This window comes from Girardinichthys multiradiatus, chromosome 10 (assembly GCF_021462225.1).
Source record: "Girardinichthys multiradiatus isolate DD_20200921_A chromosome 10, DD_fGirMul_XY1, whole genome shotgun sequence".
In the NCBI taxonomy this organism is placed as follows: Eukaryota; Metazoa; Chordata; class Actinopteri; order Cyprinodontiformes; family Goodeidae; genus Girardinichthys; species Girardinichthys multiradiatus.
In genome coordinates, this window is record NC_061803.1 from 31,578,384 (window position 1) to 31,596,859 (window position 18,476).

At 41.6% G+C, this 18,476-nt stretch overlaps 1 protein-coding gene and 1 long non-coding RNA gene across 2 annotated transcripts; one reads left to right on the forward strand and one right to left on the reverse strand.

Moving 5' to 3' along the window:
* Positions 1-294: 294 nt before the first annotated feature.
* On the reverse strand, positions 295-18,374 carry LOC124875337 (prolyl 4-hydroxylase subunit alpha-1-like). The gene is made up of 15 exons (XM_047377446.1): positions 17,518-18,374; positions 16,134-16,217; positions 15,970-16,066; positions 15,650-15,801; positions 14,890-15,027; positions 14,548-14,802; positions 13,464-13,657; positions 13,208-13,384; positions 11,776-11,846; positions 7,509-7,608; positions 7,356-7,409; positions 5,853-5,918; positions 5,698-5,766; positions 5,142-5,238; positions 295-3,212 (listed from the first exon to the last, which is right to left on the reverse strand). The coding sequence occupies exons 2-15, from the start codon at positions 16,210-16,212 to the stop codon at positions 3,142-3,144; spliced, it is 1,620 nt and encodes a 539-aa protein (XP_047233402.1). The 5' UTR covers positions 16,213-16,217; positions 17,518-18,374; the 3' UTR covers positions 295-3,141.
* LOC124875339 lies at positions 13,562-14,638 on the forward strand. Its single transcript, XR_007040019.1, has 3 exons — positions 13,562-13,692; positions 13,773-13,856; positions 14,510-14,638. It is a non-coding gene; the product is annotated as an uncharacterized LOC124875339 (long non-coding RNA).
* Positions 18,375-18,476: the final 102 nt, after the last annotated feature.

An 18,476-nucleotide genomic window follows, 5' to 3' on the forward strand; every position in this document is an offset into this window, starting at 1 on the left:
TTTATTTTTCTTTCCAAGCAGCTTCACTGCTGTCAGTGGCTCCTGGTGCTGAAACTGCGTCTTCATATAAAAGACAGAGTCAAGTCTAACTTTTAGTCGACCTCATTTCTGTCTCTGTAAGAGCTTAAACTGCTGCATCAGGTAAAAAACACTTGACATTCAGTAATTTCCCACCTTTGACTCAACAGACCAGCTGTGCCGATGATCATCCTGTAGTTACAGTGAACTCCTCGGACCCTGCTGTGGGTCAGAAATGTGGCTTTATCTGCAACAGATGAGACAACGCCTCCTGTCTGCGTTTTCACAGCAGTTTTATTTTGTTCTGATCACTTCATTTTGAACATCATCATTATATTCATTACATCACAGTTTTCCCATGGACATACAAACACGATCACACATTTTTTTGGTTCAATTAAATAATGTGGATGACTAAAAAAAAAGGCAACAAGGGTTTAAAACTGAAGCATTCTGCTGCATCTTGATCTGCAGCCTCAAAGGGTTAAATGTGGCTTATTCTGGCATTAAAGTTCCCATAAAACAACCAGCATGGCAAACAATAAATGTGCCATCTTTCACATCAATTTTACATTTCAAAAAGAATAAAAACAGTAATGAACATTTTTTTTTTGTGAATCAGGGAGTTAAAACACTGATCTGAAGCATCAATTAAGTCTAAAAGCTGCACATTTTTACATGTTTTATTCCTGATGTTGCCTTACCTGATTCTGTAATTCTACAGCTGACGGGTTTAACGGTTTCTCTGACGGACCAGAGGAGGACTGAAGGCTCTTTTAAGGAAAATAATGGTGCCACCTCCGCCTGATGTCATCTAATTTCCCTTCAGGGTTCATAAAAGGTTATTGCCTGAGCTTGGCTTGTCCAAACATGCTGCATAGTGTCAACGCCTATTTATAAACCCTGGAGACAATCTTTTTACCAACTGGCACATAGATGCGATTTAAATCTATAACCTCTGGAGATCTCGAACATCAAGGATAATCAAGAGAAGTAACTGAAAAGGCCAGCAGCTAACAGTGACGCCACCTTCCTGTGTAATCCAGTTACTACATATCTATAAACCCCTGGTGTTTTAAAGTATGCAGTTCGTTTAGGTGTGTACACGCGGTTGAACAGCAGTGGGCGGAGCTGAGTCCATTCACTGTTCCGACTCTGCCCGTTGCATCATGGGAACTTTAATCTCCAGGTGCAGTTTTCTCATCAAAAATAGAAAATATAGTATCTGAGATAAGCATAATGCCAACTAGCTGAGAGGCTTTGTGCTGATCCTGGAGTGGTTGTCATGGTAACAGTCAGCAGATGAAGAGTGAAAAGTGTAGCAGGAGGCGGCAACCTCGACACAAACAAGTGTGTGTTTCTGTCTGGAGTTATTCATTCAGTGTCTGAGGTGAACAAAGAACGCTGAGCAGGAACCCTAAATGTTCTGTCTCCGGAGTCATAGATACAGGAGTGGCCCCCTGCTGTCTGTTAGAGGGAATGCATCCCGTTCTTTCCAAATGGAGCCACTTTGTGGCCTGGATGTCTTGGCTGTCAGCTCTGAGCTCAGGGGGAAGTTATACCTCCTATTATATTTGTTCTGGCATTAAAGATTCAGTGTTTAACAAATACTGACATCTGGTGGTCAAACCGAGGATAGCACCCATTGTCCACCTGCTTTCTGGGGAAACGCTGAACAAGCTTGTTCCCATACGAATCCCCATCAGGATTAAAGCAGGTGATCCACAAGCCTGTTCTTAAGTTAATTATGACCCCTAAGTAAACCCTGATCAGTGTTAGCAGTGCCGCGCCACACAAACAAGTAAAAAAACCTAGAAAGATGAGCCTAAACAAGTAACTGTGAGCGCACTTGAAACAGGACAAGAATCGAGTTTTCCAACAGCAATTTAGCCACTTCATGTGAGAATTTTCTCATGCAGAATTTCCTGTAAATGTGTCATTTGGCAGCTAGTTTCCGTCTACTGTTGCCGTATGCTAGCTTAGGAGGAAGATTCAGTGTCTCAATGCAACCAGTTGGGCATCGAGTCGCTGCCAAGTCGATAGAAAACTTTTTATTAAAAATACTAACTTCAATGAATCATAAATGGGATCAAACTCAAATGGATGTCAATGGAATTTAATGAATGCTTGGATTGTACTGGATTATTTGATAACATATTTCTGGATATAAATTGGATCTGGTTTTTCTGTAAAATGCCTTTAAATGACATCAATGGATTGAAATGAAAGGAAAAACGGTGGAGGATGAGGAGAGTTCTACAACACTGAGGAAGACCTCTGCACTTGTGGTGTTTTCACTGCAGGAACCTTAGAAGTTAGAACTTTGAGGTTTGTTTCAAGCTGCAGTGGCAGTGATCCGTCTCCTCCGCTGACTGAAGCTTCAGAAAGATTTGCGAGCAACCACCAGTATTCTCGGGATCAGATGGACAGAAGACCATCATGGGTTTATTATGTTTTAGCTGTCGTCTGAGGCAGCAACACTCCTGCAGGCAATACCGTGGAGCACACTTTCTCGCTCTAATGTACCTCGAACCTCAGAGCTCAGGGGGAATACACAGCATGGAGCTCATATAAACACTGAATGTTCCTGAGAAGAAGATTCTAATTGGGCGAAGAGTCAGTTTCAGACAGCAACTTTTCATTTCATGTCTAAAAATGTGAAGAAACTGTCCTCTGAATAGCTCTCTTCTTCCACAGAAGTTTATCAGAACGTTCCCACTGCTACACTGGTGATTAACCAAAGACTGGTTCCCATAAATACTTGTTCCCCACTGGACCTTTAACTTACCTGTGACAGAAAGGAAAACTCCTGCAACGGGATGTTTGGATTTTTCTCCATTGGGTAGAGGCATGTTTTTGACATGTTCTAGTACCTGCTGCTTCACACATTCAGGATGACAATCAAAGCAGCCCAACAGAGGGAAGAGCGCTCAGCGTTCTCTGTTCCACACACCTGAACATGCAGCAAGGCAGCAGTACCCTGATCTGTGCACACACACACACACACACACACATAGAGGATAAAATAAAAGTGTCAGATCAGGGGAGAGAAGCTCTGCAGCTCACTATGGAGCAGAAGAACAGGATGAGGCAGAAGAGGATCACGTTGGAGATGAAGGACCGTCAGTCGGTCCAGTGAAGCCCGCAGCGCCTCCTGAACTCCTGTCCCCGTTCATGGATCCATTTGTTGGAAACTGCAAGAGTGAGTTTGTCTGAGTGTATGGAAGTTTATTCACAGAGAATTAAAACTCATTGTCCATCTCACACCCAGTGTGGTTCTTCCTGGAGTTAATAGGAACCTCTGAACCAGCAGTAAGCAACAGCTGCCCCCTCTCTGATTTAACCAAGTGAATAAATAGTCCTGCTCAGCTTGATCTGGATGAAACACCTGCTGATGTTCTGCAGAGCTTTAGTCAGCTGCTGTTTAAGCAGCTAAAATACAGAAACAGCAAATCTTCATCTTTAAGAAAATGATTCCTGTGATTAGGAGTTATCCAATTTAAATTTGGGATCAGATCTGTTTGTTCATGACGATGCTGCCACAACAGTCTACGTGTGCGCTGATGGTCAAGATGGATTTGGAAGTGTACTTACACACAAAAACCTTGCGGAGCAATGTTTTACACACAACTCTGCATGTACTAAAATGAAGGTTGCATAAAAGTGTGCGGAAATCCACGCACATTTTTGACGGGCCGTGAAAATGTGTGGTAGCCACGCAAACATTTTCAATTGACAATAATAAACTACAGAGAACACACCGCAGAAAATGATGGAAACAACCTCAGTTGGAAATAAACTGGGAAACTTCCTCTGTTTCGGTCACCTATAGATGGAAATGCTCATCGCTCTGTGCACTGAGGAGCATAAAATGCATGTGAATCATCTAAGGCACACTTTCATTCTCTGAAAAAGAAACCGGTGTCGGATCAGCAGATTAAATCCAAACAATGATTCCTTTATACTATCAAAATAATTATGATGGATCTAATATTAATAATAGTTGTGTTGGGAAACCTCCATGCACGATGGCTGACTACTAGGTCATTTTCTATTTTTTACGTGGCCTCCTGAATGCTTTTAAAGATTTAAGCTCTTCACATAGTCTGTGTGGCGACTGTCTTCCTAATAGAAATAAAGGAGGCATATTCACGTCATTATTATGATCAGCACTGAGCTATGAATGAGCTTAGTGCAGCAGCTAGATGGCGCAGTTTGGATTTAATGCAGACTTCGTAGAACTAAACAGGTTCGAGCTGACAACCGTTTTATTTTCAGTCAGGTTTGAGTCTCTGATGTCATTCAAGAAGTTGTTGATTTGCTGTGACTACAAACATCCGTCATGAGGTCCAGACACAGTCTATTGTTTTTCCGCCGAAAGGAACCGGTTCTTTGACCGTCAAGGCACCGTTGCCATGGTTATTTGGAAACGTGACGGGTGACTTCCGGCTATTTATACTACTTTGCATATGTATTTAGAGGTGGGGACACCTGCAGCTACGTCAAGTCCACCGCAAGTTTGGATGTATGAAGGCTACGTCAGCGGTGACATGTTTACGCACAGTTTCTGTTTACGCACAGTTTCGTACATCTGAATTTGTTTGTTTCTCCCTACCACAAACTTTTCGTATGAAAGCTGCGCACTCTTTAGTACATGAGGCCCCAGAACTGGGAAAGTGTGAGCTCACCCCTTCAGTAAGAACAGCACAGATCAGGAGTTTAAAGGCTGCTACAGATTTCCCGTTTTCTTGGAAGTCTGACCTGCAGATTAAGATTTTTTTTTTTTTTCAAAGGACTAAACCTCTCAGAGTTTATTTTGTTATCAATGTAATATACACAGCATAAAAGGGAAAATGTGCAGCAGGATACTTGATGGAGAGGAAGTAGGGAGGAATCCAACAAGGAAAATGAAGGAATTCTAGGATTACGTAAATGTCTGCATTAAAGCATCTGTCCACATCCTTAATCTGATTTTTCTGAACTCAAATCCAACTCCAGCTGCTTGTTGATACGGTTTCAGTTTTTCATGCATTTATTGAACAGATATGATCTCCCACAGAACTGAGTTTTCCTGGTTTCTAACATGCAGCAAGTGTTTCTGTGTGTGTGTACGCTGAACTCACCCCACTTGTTTCCCAGCAGCACCGGGCAGGCTGCGTGCCTGGTCCGATAGTCCCCCTCTCCACTGGGATACAGGTTGAACCAAAACACAGCCGAGCCCTGAAGCCACAGGGTCACATCGGACAGAAGGTTAGCTTCCCCTTCCTGCCAGACGCTTCTTGGGGATTACAAATTGCCCTAATTCTGCAGATTAAATAATTGTTCGTTCATTCCTAAACTTTCCTCACTCTCCGTGTGTGAAAACTGGAGTCGTTCCCGGGACAAAGAGGCCGCATGACCAGGAAAACCACTCATCTACTTTACTAGCACAGAAAGTTTCATTATCTAAACTATTTTTGATGCTTTACACTTGTTTACAATAAAAGGACAAATGTGAAATAAAAAAAACAAAACTATGGATCAAATCTGGACCTAATTTAAAAATCAGCAGAAATCTGGTTTATTTGGGTTTTGCAGTAACAAAATGACTGAGTCTCAGTCTGAACTTTCTGTGAAGGTTTTCATTTTCTGTCACTGCAAAGAAACATACAATAACCAGCAGGTGGCGTAGCAACTCACCTTTTTTGGTTGAACAGCAGCACTGATGTCGGTGAAGACAGTGGCGCCCCCTGCCTGTACGTCGCTCATCTGCAGGAAGGAGGAGACAGACAGCTGAGAGCATGATGCCAAAAACAGAAACAAGGACTTCAGGAAAGACTGAGCAGAGAACTGACGTAGAGCAGCCAGGTGGCGATCCGGTTCCCGGTTCCCAACTCTTCAAACGCATCCGGCTCATCTTTCTGAAACATAAGACAAGGAAAGTTCAAGATTTGAAGGACGAAGAAAACCAGGAACCAGAGGTACTACTCCAGGCTGCAACAGAACTGTCTGTCAGGTGGGCATTACAATATGACCACCTGTCAGTGGGTGTGAGTAACATGGATGGATTTTTACTGGTCAATTACCTCCATCTCAACAGATGGAAATAATTCCACCCTTGTCAGTGGTCCTGAAGAGTTTGTATTTTCAAAAAAAAAAAAGAAAAAGACTTAAACAACTGTTACTGAGGATTTCCAGCTCCTTTCTACAGTAAATTCTGAAATTATGCAGCTCCTCATTCCTTCCCGTCGTCCCTCCAGTGATCCAGACCCTGGCGTAATCTTTAAAGTGGTCTGGATCAGCAGTGTTACAGGTTTCTGAAGTTGTGGTCCAGTTCAGTTTGGAGAACTAAAAACAAATATCTGAACTGCCAGCTGCTATCTGCAGTCAGAACCTAGCGGAGAAACCAACATGTGAAGCTGCAGCAAACACCTAACTGGGAATTTCTGTTCAAACTTAAATCCACAAGCTGTATGAAAAATGACCTATGTTCTTTTTACTGAAGTTGGTTTTTAAAGCCAGAATGTTCAGCTGTACAATTTTCTATCACATCTGGGATTCTTCCAAAGAAATCAACAGATTAGATAATCCCAATTAAAAAGAAATTAGGATCCAACACAATACAAATTAATTTGGATTAAAGTGTAAATATGATCCGATGTTGGAATATGATGTGTGGTAATGATGATGATTATTACTAAAATAAATAAACAAATAGAGAAAAAAAGGAAATAAGATTTCATTAAAATACTGGTTAATTAAAATAGAAATTATGTTTTTTAAATATATATAAAATATAACGTCTTTTGCAATAATTATATTTTACTATTAATATTATTATTATTAAAATACAAAAATTCATAAAACAAAAAAACATTTCTTAGATAACATTAATGGTTAATTCAATTATAGAAAAAAACACAAAAATTTAATTATTGCATGTTTTTACCATTATATTCTAATAATTATTAGATTATTATTATTATTGTTTTTATAGTCATTACAATTATTATCACTGAAATAAATACACACATTTGAGAAAAGAAAAGGAAATAAAAGTTAGATTACATTAACTACTGGTTAAGTATGACATATTTTAGTAATTATTTAAATTTACGATTACGGTAGTATTATGATTATTAGTTGTAGTTTTATTAAGAAGAAGAAGTAAAAACATAATCAGATTCTTTGTAACTTTTCCTTATTTTCAATGATTCAACTTGAAACTTAAAACTCTGGAAATTTGAATTCTGAAGGGCTTAAAATTTACATTAAAGAAAGATTCTGCAGAAACTGATTAGTAATGAACTTCCAGCTGCTGTGGAAGAGTCCAGAAAAGGTTGAAAATCCACATTTACCCGTCCAAAGTCAAAATGAGGTTCATACTGCCCTCCGACGCCGTAGTTCGCCACCTGCAGAAAACACACGGAAGCATCTGGCTGTTTACTCCCCTGTTCAGATCTAAAAGGAGTTAATTTAGGTGTTTCTCCATCTCACAGGAGAGCCGGTACCTGCAGGTCCTCAGCCGTGCTGACGTCCAGCCCGGTTATGTCCTCGATCTTCTGGTTGATTTTATCCACCACAGGATGCTCGTACGCTCCGAGCCAGGCGCTGGCAGACAGAGAACATCAAGACAGGAGTTTAGATTGAGCACAAAGAGACAGGGGTGAGGACAGAAGCCACAGGGAGCCTGCTGAGCTCAGACCAGCATCTGGATGGTGATGAGGAGATATTAAGTTAGTAGGGAAAAGATGGATGCGGATTAAATGTGAGACAGGAGCAGCAGATGGAGATGAGAGGTCACACATCCAAACGTCTTTAACCTGTAAGCCCCAAGGAGTTTTAGAGCAATTTTCACCTGAAATGACATACTTCAAATAAATCAAGTATAGCTCCACAGTTATAAGGCCTACATGCAAACGTTTGGTACCTGTTTAAAAGTAAGACATAAAAAAATATATTTCCAGTGGATCCACGACTGTAACTGTTACTATGTCTGATTTATTTGTGATTAAACAAAGAAAAAAGAAACATTTTTGAGCCTTGCCAAAAGTGTTTTCTAAATGAACATTGCAAAACACTATGGAAATCCTTTGAATAAGTTGAAGCATTTATGTTCCACAAAGGTTTTAGAGGGCAATGTGCCAGGCAGAAATGGCAATTAGGCAAAGGGTGCCAAAACTTTCCTAAATGTGTTTTTCACCTCATAAAAATGAAATTAAAGGGCACCTGGTCAAATAAAAGTGCTGATTTCCATTGTAGGAGTCCTTCTCCATTTACTCTGTGTATTATCAAAATGTACAGTTGCAAACATAACTGGAAGCTAACGGAGTAGCGCGCAAGCTAGCAGCCGGCAGACAGCAACCAGCAGACTGTAATATGCAAGCAAATCACATCACCAGAGAAGGTGCTAGAAAGACAAGTTATGCCTTGTTAGAAAGGTGAGTGTCTCTAGTTTGTTACGATATGAGACATGTGGGGGTTCTGCAAAGAGAACGGTGCTTTTTGTACTGTTTTGTTTACCGAGTCAGCAATGTCTGAGGGACCTTAAAATGTCCTCGCCTGTGTTAAGGTTGCTGTAAAACTAAAAGGTATTTGTGTAAAACTCCTTTGGGGAATTGTTTTGTGAAGATTAAAGCCTCCTCTTGCGATATATATAAGAAAAAAAAAATTGGTAGAGTTTTATCTAGTTTTATAGACCGCCCAAAGGGGCGGGGTCTAGCGTTGGGCTTTTGTCTTCAAAAACATCTCCAGTAGCTCTGTGAGATGTGAAGGATGAGGAAAACCAGGAACCAGAGGAACTAATCCAGAACTGTCTGTCAGTCAGGCATTACAATATGACTACCTGTCAGTGGGTGAGTATCAGGTGATCCTGATAAGGATCTGAAAGGAGGTAATTAGCGATGCCCAAATCTGATACAGATTTTAGTGACCGAGATGGTAAAGTTTTGGTAGAGGGGTAAGGACATCATGGTGACAAAAAAGAAAGAGAAGAGTGAGGAACTGTGGGTTAATCACAACTGGTATCTTCAACAATACTAAAATCCCTCAGCTAAATGAGATCTTACAAAATGTGTCCAAGGAAGGAGAACAGTAGAACTGACTATCTGGACAGGGTCTCCACAGACCAGTCACCTGTGTCCACCACTCAGCAACTCAGAAATGGACTGGTAGACCGTCATGAAGAAGATCAGTCCCCGGAGACAGCACCGGGATGTTGACAAAGAATGACGCAGGCAATGTTTTGCTGGGTCACAGAAACATTTTTTTGATGGCAGTGGTTCTTCCAGCAGGATAAAGCTCCCTGCCACACTGTAAAAACAGCTCAGTGCTTCCAATGGAGAATCCGATCCTGATCTCTTCAGGTCCCAACTCATAACGTCAGGATCTACTGCTAAGAGCCTGGAACCAAGGACCAGTCGACCTTCAGAGGAGTCCACTCCACAAAGATATGGGGGTTAAGGGGTCATAATGTTCTGGCTGCTCAGTGTAGTGTTAACAGTGAGTGGGTTAACAGAGCTGTCTGAAGTTTTGATCCAGAGTATTTCTGGAGGATCAAAGAAGCTGCAAGTCTATAACTCCTACTGGTCTCTCTGGAACCCTGTGGTCACTGTCTGTGGTTCTGCTTGGGGTTCTGTTCTAACCAAGCAGCAGCCCTCCTTACCTCTTGGAGACTCTGTAATGAGCTGTAGTCAGCCTGCCTGTCTGAGGGTCATGCACCGTGGCTCGTCTGAGCTGATCCAGCCATCAAGTTACATCACAGAGACGAAGACAGAGAAACAGACGGGGACAGAGATGGGGAAAGAGAACGGAAGAGGCAGATCACTACCTGCTGAAGTTAGTTAAAGGCAGCAAAATGTTTCCGAGGCCTCCAGGATGCATTCTTAAACATCCAGAGAAGTCTCCCGTGTTTGTGGGAGATCAGTTTTTAAGCTGCACTTCTGCCGTTTCAGCTAATGCAAACAGAGTTAAGATGGTCCTGCTGCCTCTGGGAGAGTTACAGACATATCAGAGGAGTCCTGAATTTAATTCCCTCCTCCTGAAGAAAACACCACGAGACTAGGCTTTATTCCTGGGAGGAGCTAAACTCAGAATCTATCAGGAAGCAGTCAAAGGTCAGAAACATTTTTATCACAACTAAAAATTGTATATTTTATATACCAGTGCCAAATTTGGATTTTGTTATCAACTAAATACAGGTCCTTCTCAAAATATTAGCATATTGTGATAAAGTTCATTATTTTCCATAATGTCATGATGAAAATTTAACATTCATATATTTTAGATTCATTGCACACTAACTGAAATATTTCAGGTATTTTATTGTCTTAATACGGATGATTTTGGCATACAGCTCATGAAAACCCAAAATTCCTATCTCACAAAATTAGCATATCATTAAAAGGGTCTCTAAACGAGCTATGAACCTAATCATCTGAATCAACGAGTTAACTCTAAACACCTGCAAAAGATTCCTGAGGCCTTTAAAACTCCCAGCCTGGTTCATCACTCAAAACCCCAATCATGGGTAAGACTGCCGACCTGACTGCTGTCCAGAAGGCCACTATTGACACCCTCAAGCAAGAGGGTAAGACACAGAAAGAAATTTCTGAACGAATAGGCTGTTCCCAGAGTGCTGTATCAAGGCACCTCAGTGGGAAGTCTGTGGGAAGGAAAAAGTGTGGCAGAAAACGCTGCACAACGAGAAGAGGTGACCGGACCCTGAGGAAGATTGTGGAGAAGGGCCGATTCCAGACCTTGGGGGACCTGCGGAAGCAGTGGACTGAGTCTGGAGTAGAAGCATCCAGAGCCACCGTGCACAGGCGTGTGCAGGAAATGGGCTACAGGTGCCGCATTCCCCAGACCTGGGCTACAGAGAAGCAGCACTGGACTGTTGCTCAGTGGTCCAAAGTACTGTTTTCGGATGAAAGCAAATTCTGCATGTCATTCGGAAATCAAGGTGCCAGAGTCTGGAGGAAGACTGGGGAGAAGGAAATGCCAAAATGCCAGAAGTCCAGTGTCAAGTACCCACAGTCAGTGATGGTCTGGGGTGCCGTGTCAGCTGCTGGTGTTGGTCCACTGTGTTTTATCAAGGGCAGGGTCAATGCAGCTAGCTATCAGGAGATTTTGGAGCACTTCATGCTTCCATCTGCTGAAAAGCTTTATGGAGATGAAGATTTCATTTTTCAGCACGACCTGGCACCTGCTCACAGTGCCAAAACCACTGGTAAATGGTTTACTGACCATGGTATCACTGTGCTCAATTGGCCTGCCAACTCTCCTGACCTGAACCCCATAGAGAATCTGTGGGATATTGTGAAGAGAACGTTGAGAGACTCAAGACCCAACACTCTGGATGAGCTAAAGGCCGCTATCGAAGCATCCTGGGCCTCCATAAGACCTCAGCAGTGCCACAGGCTGATTGCCTCCATGCCACGCCGCATTGAAGCAGTCATTTCTGCCAAAGGATTCCCGACCAAGTATTGAGTGCATAACTGTACATGATTATTTGAAGGTTGACGTTTTTTGTATTAAAAACACTTTTCTTAGTTAGTTAGTGTGCAATGAATCTAAAATATATGAATGTTAAATTTTCATCATTACATTATGGAAAATAATGAACTTTATCACAATATGCTAATATTTTGAGAAGGACCTGTAAGGACACATCTGAAGTTCTGAGGTTTGAGCTCCTGCTGGGACATCAGCCAGGACAGGAAAAGGGGAGTAGACAGGAGGTGAGACAGAGGAGGAGATCCATCTCCAGACAGTTCTTACCTCTTACTGATGCGGTAGTGGGCCGTCTCCAGGACACCGGTGACGGGGTTGGAGATAGTGGCTCGACGGAGCTGTGAAGCCAACCGGCCCAAAATTACAGGGAGACACACACACCGACTCCCTGGTTCTCTGAATCATGGCTAAGGTTCTGCCTTCAAAAATCTGCTGCAACAACTCTGGTGCTAATCTATCAGATTAAAGCACTGACTGAGGTACAGTTCTGACGTAGTAGGGACACTAACAGAGAAGCCATCTGATACAGAACCTGGCAAAGGTATTCACATTTCTTGATTGTTTTTTTTTTTACATGTCCTCTATAAGGCATTTATATTCAGTCCCCTTTACTCCAACACCCCTTAAATAAAATCCCATGCAAACATTTGCCTTCAGACGTCCACTTAACAGAGTCCACCTCAGTTTCATTTTCTATCTGAAAACGGAAGTGATGGGAGAACTCCAAATCTACCAAGACATGGCCGTCCATTAAGTTGACAGGCTGCAAGGACAGTATGAACCAGAGAAGAAGCCAAGAGGCTCATAGTAACTCTGGAGGAGCTGCAGAGATCCACAGCTTAGGTGAGAGAGTCAGTTGGCATCCTGTCCCATCAACACTGAGCAGACAATTCCCCAGTGAAACTTGGTAGGGTCAGCCTCATCCTGTGAGGAAGCTTTTCTTCACCAGGGACATTGGTGAGAGTGGATGTGAAGATGGATGGAGCTAAATACAGGAAAACCCTGGAAGAAAAACCTGTTGGAGGCTGCAAAAGACTTGAGACTGGGGTTTAGTTTTACCTCCCAGCAGGACAACATTACACATACAGCCTGGGCTGCAATAGGACAGTTTAGCTCAAAGGACATTCATGTGTCAGAATGGCCCAGTCAAAGTCCACACCTAAGTCCAACTAAGAATCTGAGACAAGACTTGAAAACTGATGTCCTTAACAGAGGCTCCTCATCCAATTGGACTGAGCTTAAATTATTCAGCACAGAAGGACAGAAACGCTTAGTTAGCATAGCTAGAAGAGACAGACCCTAAAAATGTGCAGCTTTTACGGCAGTGAAAGGTGGATCTGCAAACTGTCAACCCAGATAAGTTAAAGACAAATGCATGACACACTTTTCAGATTTTATTTCTGAAACAATTGTAAAGCATGCCTCAGTTTCCTTCCGCTTCACAATGCAGAGTTAATGCAATACTTAATGTTGGTCTGTCACGTAAAATCCATTGAAATTTTTTGCTGGACCGGGCCAAAAAATGCGGGAAAGTTCAAGAGGTGTGAATACTTTTGCAAGGTACTTTAGTCGATGTTTCAGCTCCCACACTGAGGCTGTGGTTAGCTCATTAACAGCAGTTCCAGTCTGGCAGAAACAGGCTGGAGACCTTCACGTGAGCAAAAAGACAGATGGTGTAAATCAGCAAACATCTTCTCACCCTGGGTTTGGCTAGCTCCTTCACCTTCTCAATGTCTCGATCTGACACGATGTCATGGTAACGGACGATGTGAGGGCTGTCCCACTCGTCTTCTTGCTTCAGCGGTCCAATTACAAACTTGGGGTGCCTGCCGTTGTCGTAGTAACGACAGAAGAGGCGGCTCTGCCTGCGAGGCGTCTGACAGGAAGAAGGCAGGAACAGAAGTCAGGCTGATGAAATGATGCAGACCTTTCTGAGCCTGTTTTCGTCAGCTCACCATCCGGACACCTTCGCCGCGACACAGCTTCTCGTACTGCTTCCTCTCTGGCAGGTAGTCGTCACGGCGACCTCGGCTCTCCTTCCTTGTCCTCTGCTCTTCATCCTCATCCTCCTGGCCCTCCTTCATCTTCTTCTTGAATAGCTGGTACTCAAAGTACTTCAGGTTTCCGTTGGCCCGCTGGTGTGATGGGTCTAACCAAACAGAACCAGACGTTTAAGGCAGCGAGGTGAAGTTTAGCAGGTGTGGTTTCCACAGAGTTTTAATATATTGCAATTTTTTAAAATTACACAACGTTTTCATTTTCAGCAGAGAGGAGGAAGAGTGAAATCCTAATGTGGAGAAGAGTAAAAAACCAGGAGGCTCTGCTTCATCCGGTTCCTTTTCAAACAGGTCACGTCTTACTGCATTACCGTTTGAGTTATTATCTTAAATAAATCTGTATGACTGTTATTTTAATGATTTTTGAAATAAATAAATAAATAAATAAAAAGTGGCAAAGTCACAAAGAACATAAAAAATACGGAATGCTGTCAATAGAATAAAGAAATGGTATTAGATTAAATAACTGAAAATAAAATAATAAATATTCAAATAAAATTAAAATGAAATGAAAAAAACATATTACAATAAATGGAGATACAGTTGACCTGAATTAAATTATATTAACATTAATAATAAAAAAAACGTTAAATCAAACAGCAGAAAATTAAAAATGTCCTTTCAGAATTGTCCTTCTCAAATGAAAGCAAATGTTTCACTAATAAACTACTTTTAGCTCCTCTAAATATTTATTTTATGTAATTACATGTTCATTTAAAGTGCTAAATGTTGAAGCTACAAATTGTAATAATTTAATAGTGTATGAAATAATATTGTAAATAAACTAAAACTTTAAGGAATTTAATTAGCTTACATTAAATGAACCAAACCATTTTGGGATGGTGTATTAAAGTTAGTCAATAAATGCTGATTTCTATTTAAAAATGCATACATTTATAAACTAATTATTTTATTATAACTTCTTTATTTATGTCCTTAATCAGACGGAACTACAGTTTGGACTGATTCTGGTGGTACAGACCAAGCTCCAGCAGCCTCTTGGTGAAGTCAAGTGCCCTCTCCAGCTCCCCCTGCTGGTAGACGGAGTAGCTGAGGTAGTCCAGGATGGCGACAGAGTCCACGGTGCTGGACTCTTCCCCCTGGTCCAGCTGCTTTAGGGCCTGAGCCATCCACAGCTCTGTGTGGTAATAATCCACATCAGAATACGCCACCTTTCCCAGGTCATAGCAGTCTTCTACAGATAGGATGCTGCTCATCATGGCCACCGAGGACGAGCCTGGAAGGCAGAAAACAGCAGAGCTGCTGTCACCACGAAGCTATAAAATGATTCACCAGTTTCAGCACTGATCTGAAATTAGCTGACCTGGCAGCTGCCCGCTGGAGATGGTCTCCGTGTCCAGCTTGTAGGTGTCTTGTAGCCTCATCAGGGCTTTTGCTGCTCCAGTCTGGTCATCATCGTTTGGGAAGTGCTGCCTCTGGATGGTGAGGTTGGAGACAAATGCTGGAAGACAAGAGAGAATGAATAATTGAAAACTGGTCGCATTTTAGCCAAGCCAAGCCAACGCTGACCAAAGTGCTGAGGATAAAAAAGTAAAAAACTAAAACGGACATTGCAGTAAATACAGAGGAAACAGCAGATGCCCACAGACTGAGCCCTGTGGAACACCAGATGACACTAGAGAAGAGACTGATCTAAGATCAGCCAGAACAACACAAAAACCTGGTACAATCTGAAACACTTTAACGCAGTGCAATGGATGCTGGCCCAATGCTCCAAGTGTAAAGCTGGAACATCATGATCAAGTAGCTTTTAAATCTCGGAGAACCAGGATCACAAAATCTAAACAATCCCTGATGGAAAAATCTATAGAGCATCATTTTCCTCTAAATGCGCCTTCAGTTGTGTTGATCTGCAGCAGGACATTTACATTGAATCTCAGCTTCGACTCTGTTGGAACAGCCCGAACTGCAAGATTTCCTCTTTTATTACTGGAGGTATTTAGGAGTATCTAGTGGTGACGTTTTATCCATAACAAGAACAAGAGTTTGCAGAAAAAGGCCGGTTTGTTTAATTTAGAGTAAAATGAAGAAAAACATAAAACAGTGTGAGTGTGTGTGTTTACCGTCTGACATGTCAGTCAGCACCAGGTTCTCTAGCTCTGCCCACTCTGTGTTGAGCCTCTTTATCAGTTTAAAGGCGTTCACCGGGTGACCCAAGAAAGCTTCAGGATCCTGAGAGCCAGCCATCGAGAGGTCGTCCAGTCTGTCCGCCCACCTGAAGATACACACAAACACACACTTCCATTACTTTTAGTTCAATATTCCCTCGTTAAAGCTAAAACTTCATCTGTTTAGAAGTGTATGGAAGTCCAGCTCCTGAAGCTGTAAAATTAGAAGGCGTCTATGTCTGCGAGAGACATGGGATGTCCTAGAGAAACCTCACAGTTTGATTCGCTGCAGTTTGTCCTCCTCTGCTCTGATGTAGTCCTTCAGCGAGGAGACCAGGTCCTTCTCCATGAACAGAAGGTCGGTCATGTGACCTGAGAAAAAGCAGACTTAGCATGTGGAGGAACAGAGAGTGGGAACAGTTGAGAAGGAAGAACTTACCGATGGAGGTGAAGAAGTCACTGTGAGCTGAGATGGAGGTGAATAGCAGCAGGGTTGTGCAGCAGTGACAGAGCTTCATCTTGCCTGCAGAGATGCACAGAAACCAGTTCCTGTGAGGTAGAGAACTAAAAACAAACTGCAGCTGAAACGGCCTCACGATAAGAGTTGTGGGAGGGTAGGAGTTGGATCCACAATCTGAAAAAAACCCTTTAACCTGCCTCAGGATTAGGATCAGGATCAGGGTCCAGGTACAGGACTACATGGAGTGACTTTGACTGATTTTAAAGCTGGTAGCTTTAACACCCAGTATAGAAAAACAAGGTGTTTTGAAGACTTTTGAAGAGAATAATCAGGGCTGACCTTCCCTCCATCCAGGACTTATACAGATCTAGGGTCAGGAAAAGAGCTGCTAAAATCTCTGCAGACCCCACACACCCTGCACATAAACTGTTTAGACTTTTACCTTCAGGTGGCGCTACAGAGCGCTGTCTGTTAAAACCAGCCTCCACAAAGACAGTTCCTTCCCCCAGGCTGTTTCTCTGATGAACACTTGACAGTCAGAATTTCAGAACACCACCATGCATACTTGGACTGATCTCATACTATATATTCTATTGTAAAGTTAATTGTGTATATAAGTACATTTAAACAGATTTTTTTCTATTTACATTATTATATAGGTATATATTTAAAAACAAATCTTCACTAAGAGCAAAGTGTACCGGAGTCAAATTCCTTGTTTCTCTGTACAAACTTGGCTATAAAGATGAGTCTGATTGTTCACGTACTGGCTACACTGTTGGTTGGCTCTTGAAGCTCTGACTGCAGCTGCAGGCCACAACTTGTGAATGTCTCCCAATTCTTAAAATGAACTTTCCTTCACAATCCTCTAGAGAGGTGCAGGTATCCCTGTTGCTGGCACAGCTTTTTCTAACTCAGTTTTTTCTTCCACCTAACTTTCCATGAATATGCTTAGACATTGCACTTTCTCTTTGAAGAGGTGTCAATGATTCTTTGCTGTACAACAGTCAGGTCAGCTGTCTTCTCCATGATTGTGCAGACCATAACATGACCATAACTTAACATTTTAAATAATTTTAATGGTCTCCTGTAATAGTCCAATTTTCTGTTTATGTTTTTTATTCTTATTATCTGCCAGCCCAGCCATGATTATCATAAATAACCAGAAATTGAAGTCTGAAATATGCATCACTTTCTGTGGGATAAATTAAACCATCAGCAGGATAAAAATTAAAACTGAGGTTTACTTTCTCTACCTCTCTGAACTGTAGATTAAACACCAGCAAACAGTTCTTAGTTCTGGTTTCACATTAAGTCCTTTTGGACCTCCCCTCAACCTGCATCACTTGTCCAGAATTCTCACCTGAACAGAAAGTTTGAGTAACTGCTCGCCTAAACAGGACGCTGGATTAACTTCTGGTATTTCTGAGCAAGAAGAAGGTTCTGGATTTTTAACCGGTCTGCTCCAGCTTCAAATGCTTTTCAGAACCGGTTTGAATCCGTCCGATTCGGCTGCCTGGTACGGTTAATTCCTGCTGTCTGGACAGTGAATCGGAAAATCCAGACCGAATGAAGCCAACTCCTAAATCCCTGAAATATTCTCAGGACGTCCAGCTGGCTGCAACCGAACCGCCTCCTGTTCTTCTTTTCATTACAACATTACGGAAAATCCAGTGTTCTACCGCCACCTGCTGGACTGGAGCTGCCTCCGCGCCTTGCTTATTTCACATGGTTTTTTAATGACTGTTTCAGATAAAAATACAGTTGGTTATAAGAGTTTCATTAGAAAGACTTTATACGAATAATAACATCTTAATAGTAACTCAGCTCTATTATATAAGACATGAATTTGTCATCTTATACTGCATCCAGTCATATTCAAGGGTTTAACCATCTTTGCCTAAAATATGTTGTTAAAAACAAAGTCTTCTCATGTTTATTCCGTTTTCTTGAAAATACAATTAGTACATAAGAAAATAAAAGTTACAAGCTATTAAAAATGGTTTGTTGCATTATAACGCCATGTTGTGAGACAGATATCCTTCTTCAGGCTTCACCACTGAGAGCTTTCAACCTCTTTGGAAGACAGGAAGTGCCACAAATATCAGTAACAGAACGAAAATTGATATGGGAGAATGCACGAAATAAAGACGAAGATATTCAGACAAATTTAGAAGAAATACAAATAATTGTATTTATGTTTCATGTCTTTGTATCTGTATATACACACACACACACACATATATATATATATATATATATATTATATATATATATATATATATATATATTTGGATCATTTTAAAATGTGTTTATTAAATG

Bases quoted from the DNA above. Each gene is read 5' to 3' on its own strand.
- LOC124875337 (XM_047377446.1), bottom strand. From the start codon at position 16,212: ATGAAGCTCTGTCACTGCTGCACAACCCTGCTGCTATTCACCTCCATC. The intron at 14,803-14,889 runs GTCAGCTAATTT...TCTGCCTTCCAG, and splicing joins CTCCAGCGGGCAGCTGCCAG to GCTCGTCCTCGGTGGCCATG. The intron at 5,767-5,852 runs GTCAGTTCTCTG...TCCTTCCTGCAG, and splicing joins TCGCCACCTGGCTGCTCTAC to ATGAGCGACGTACAGGCAGG.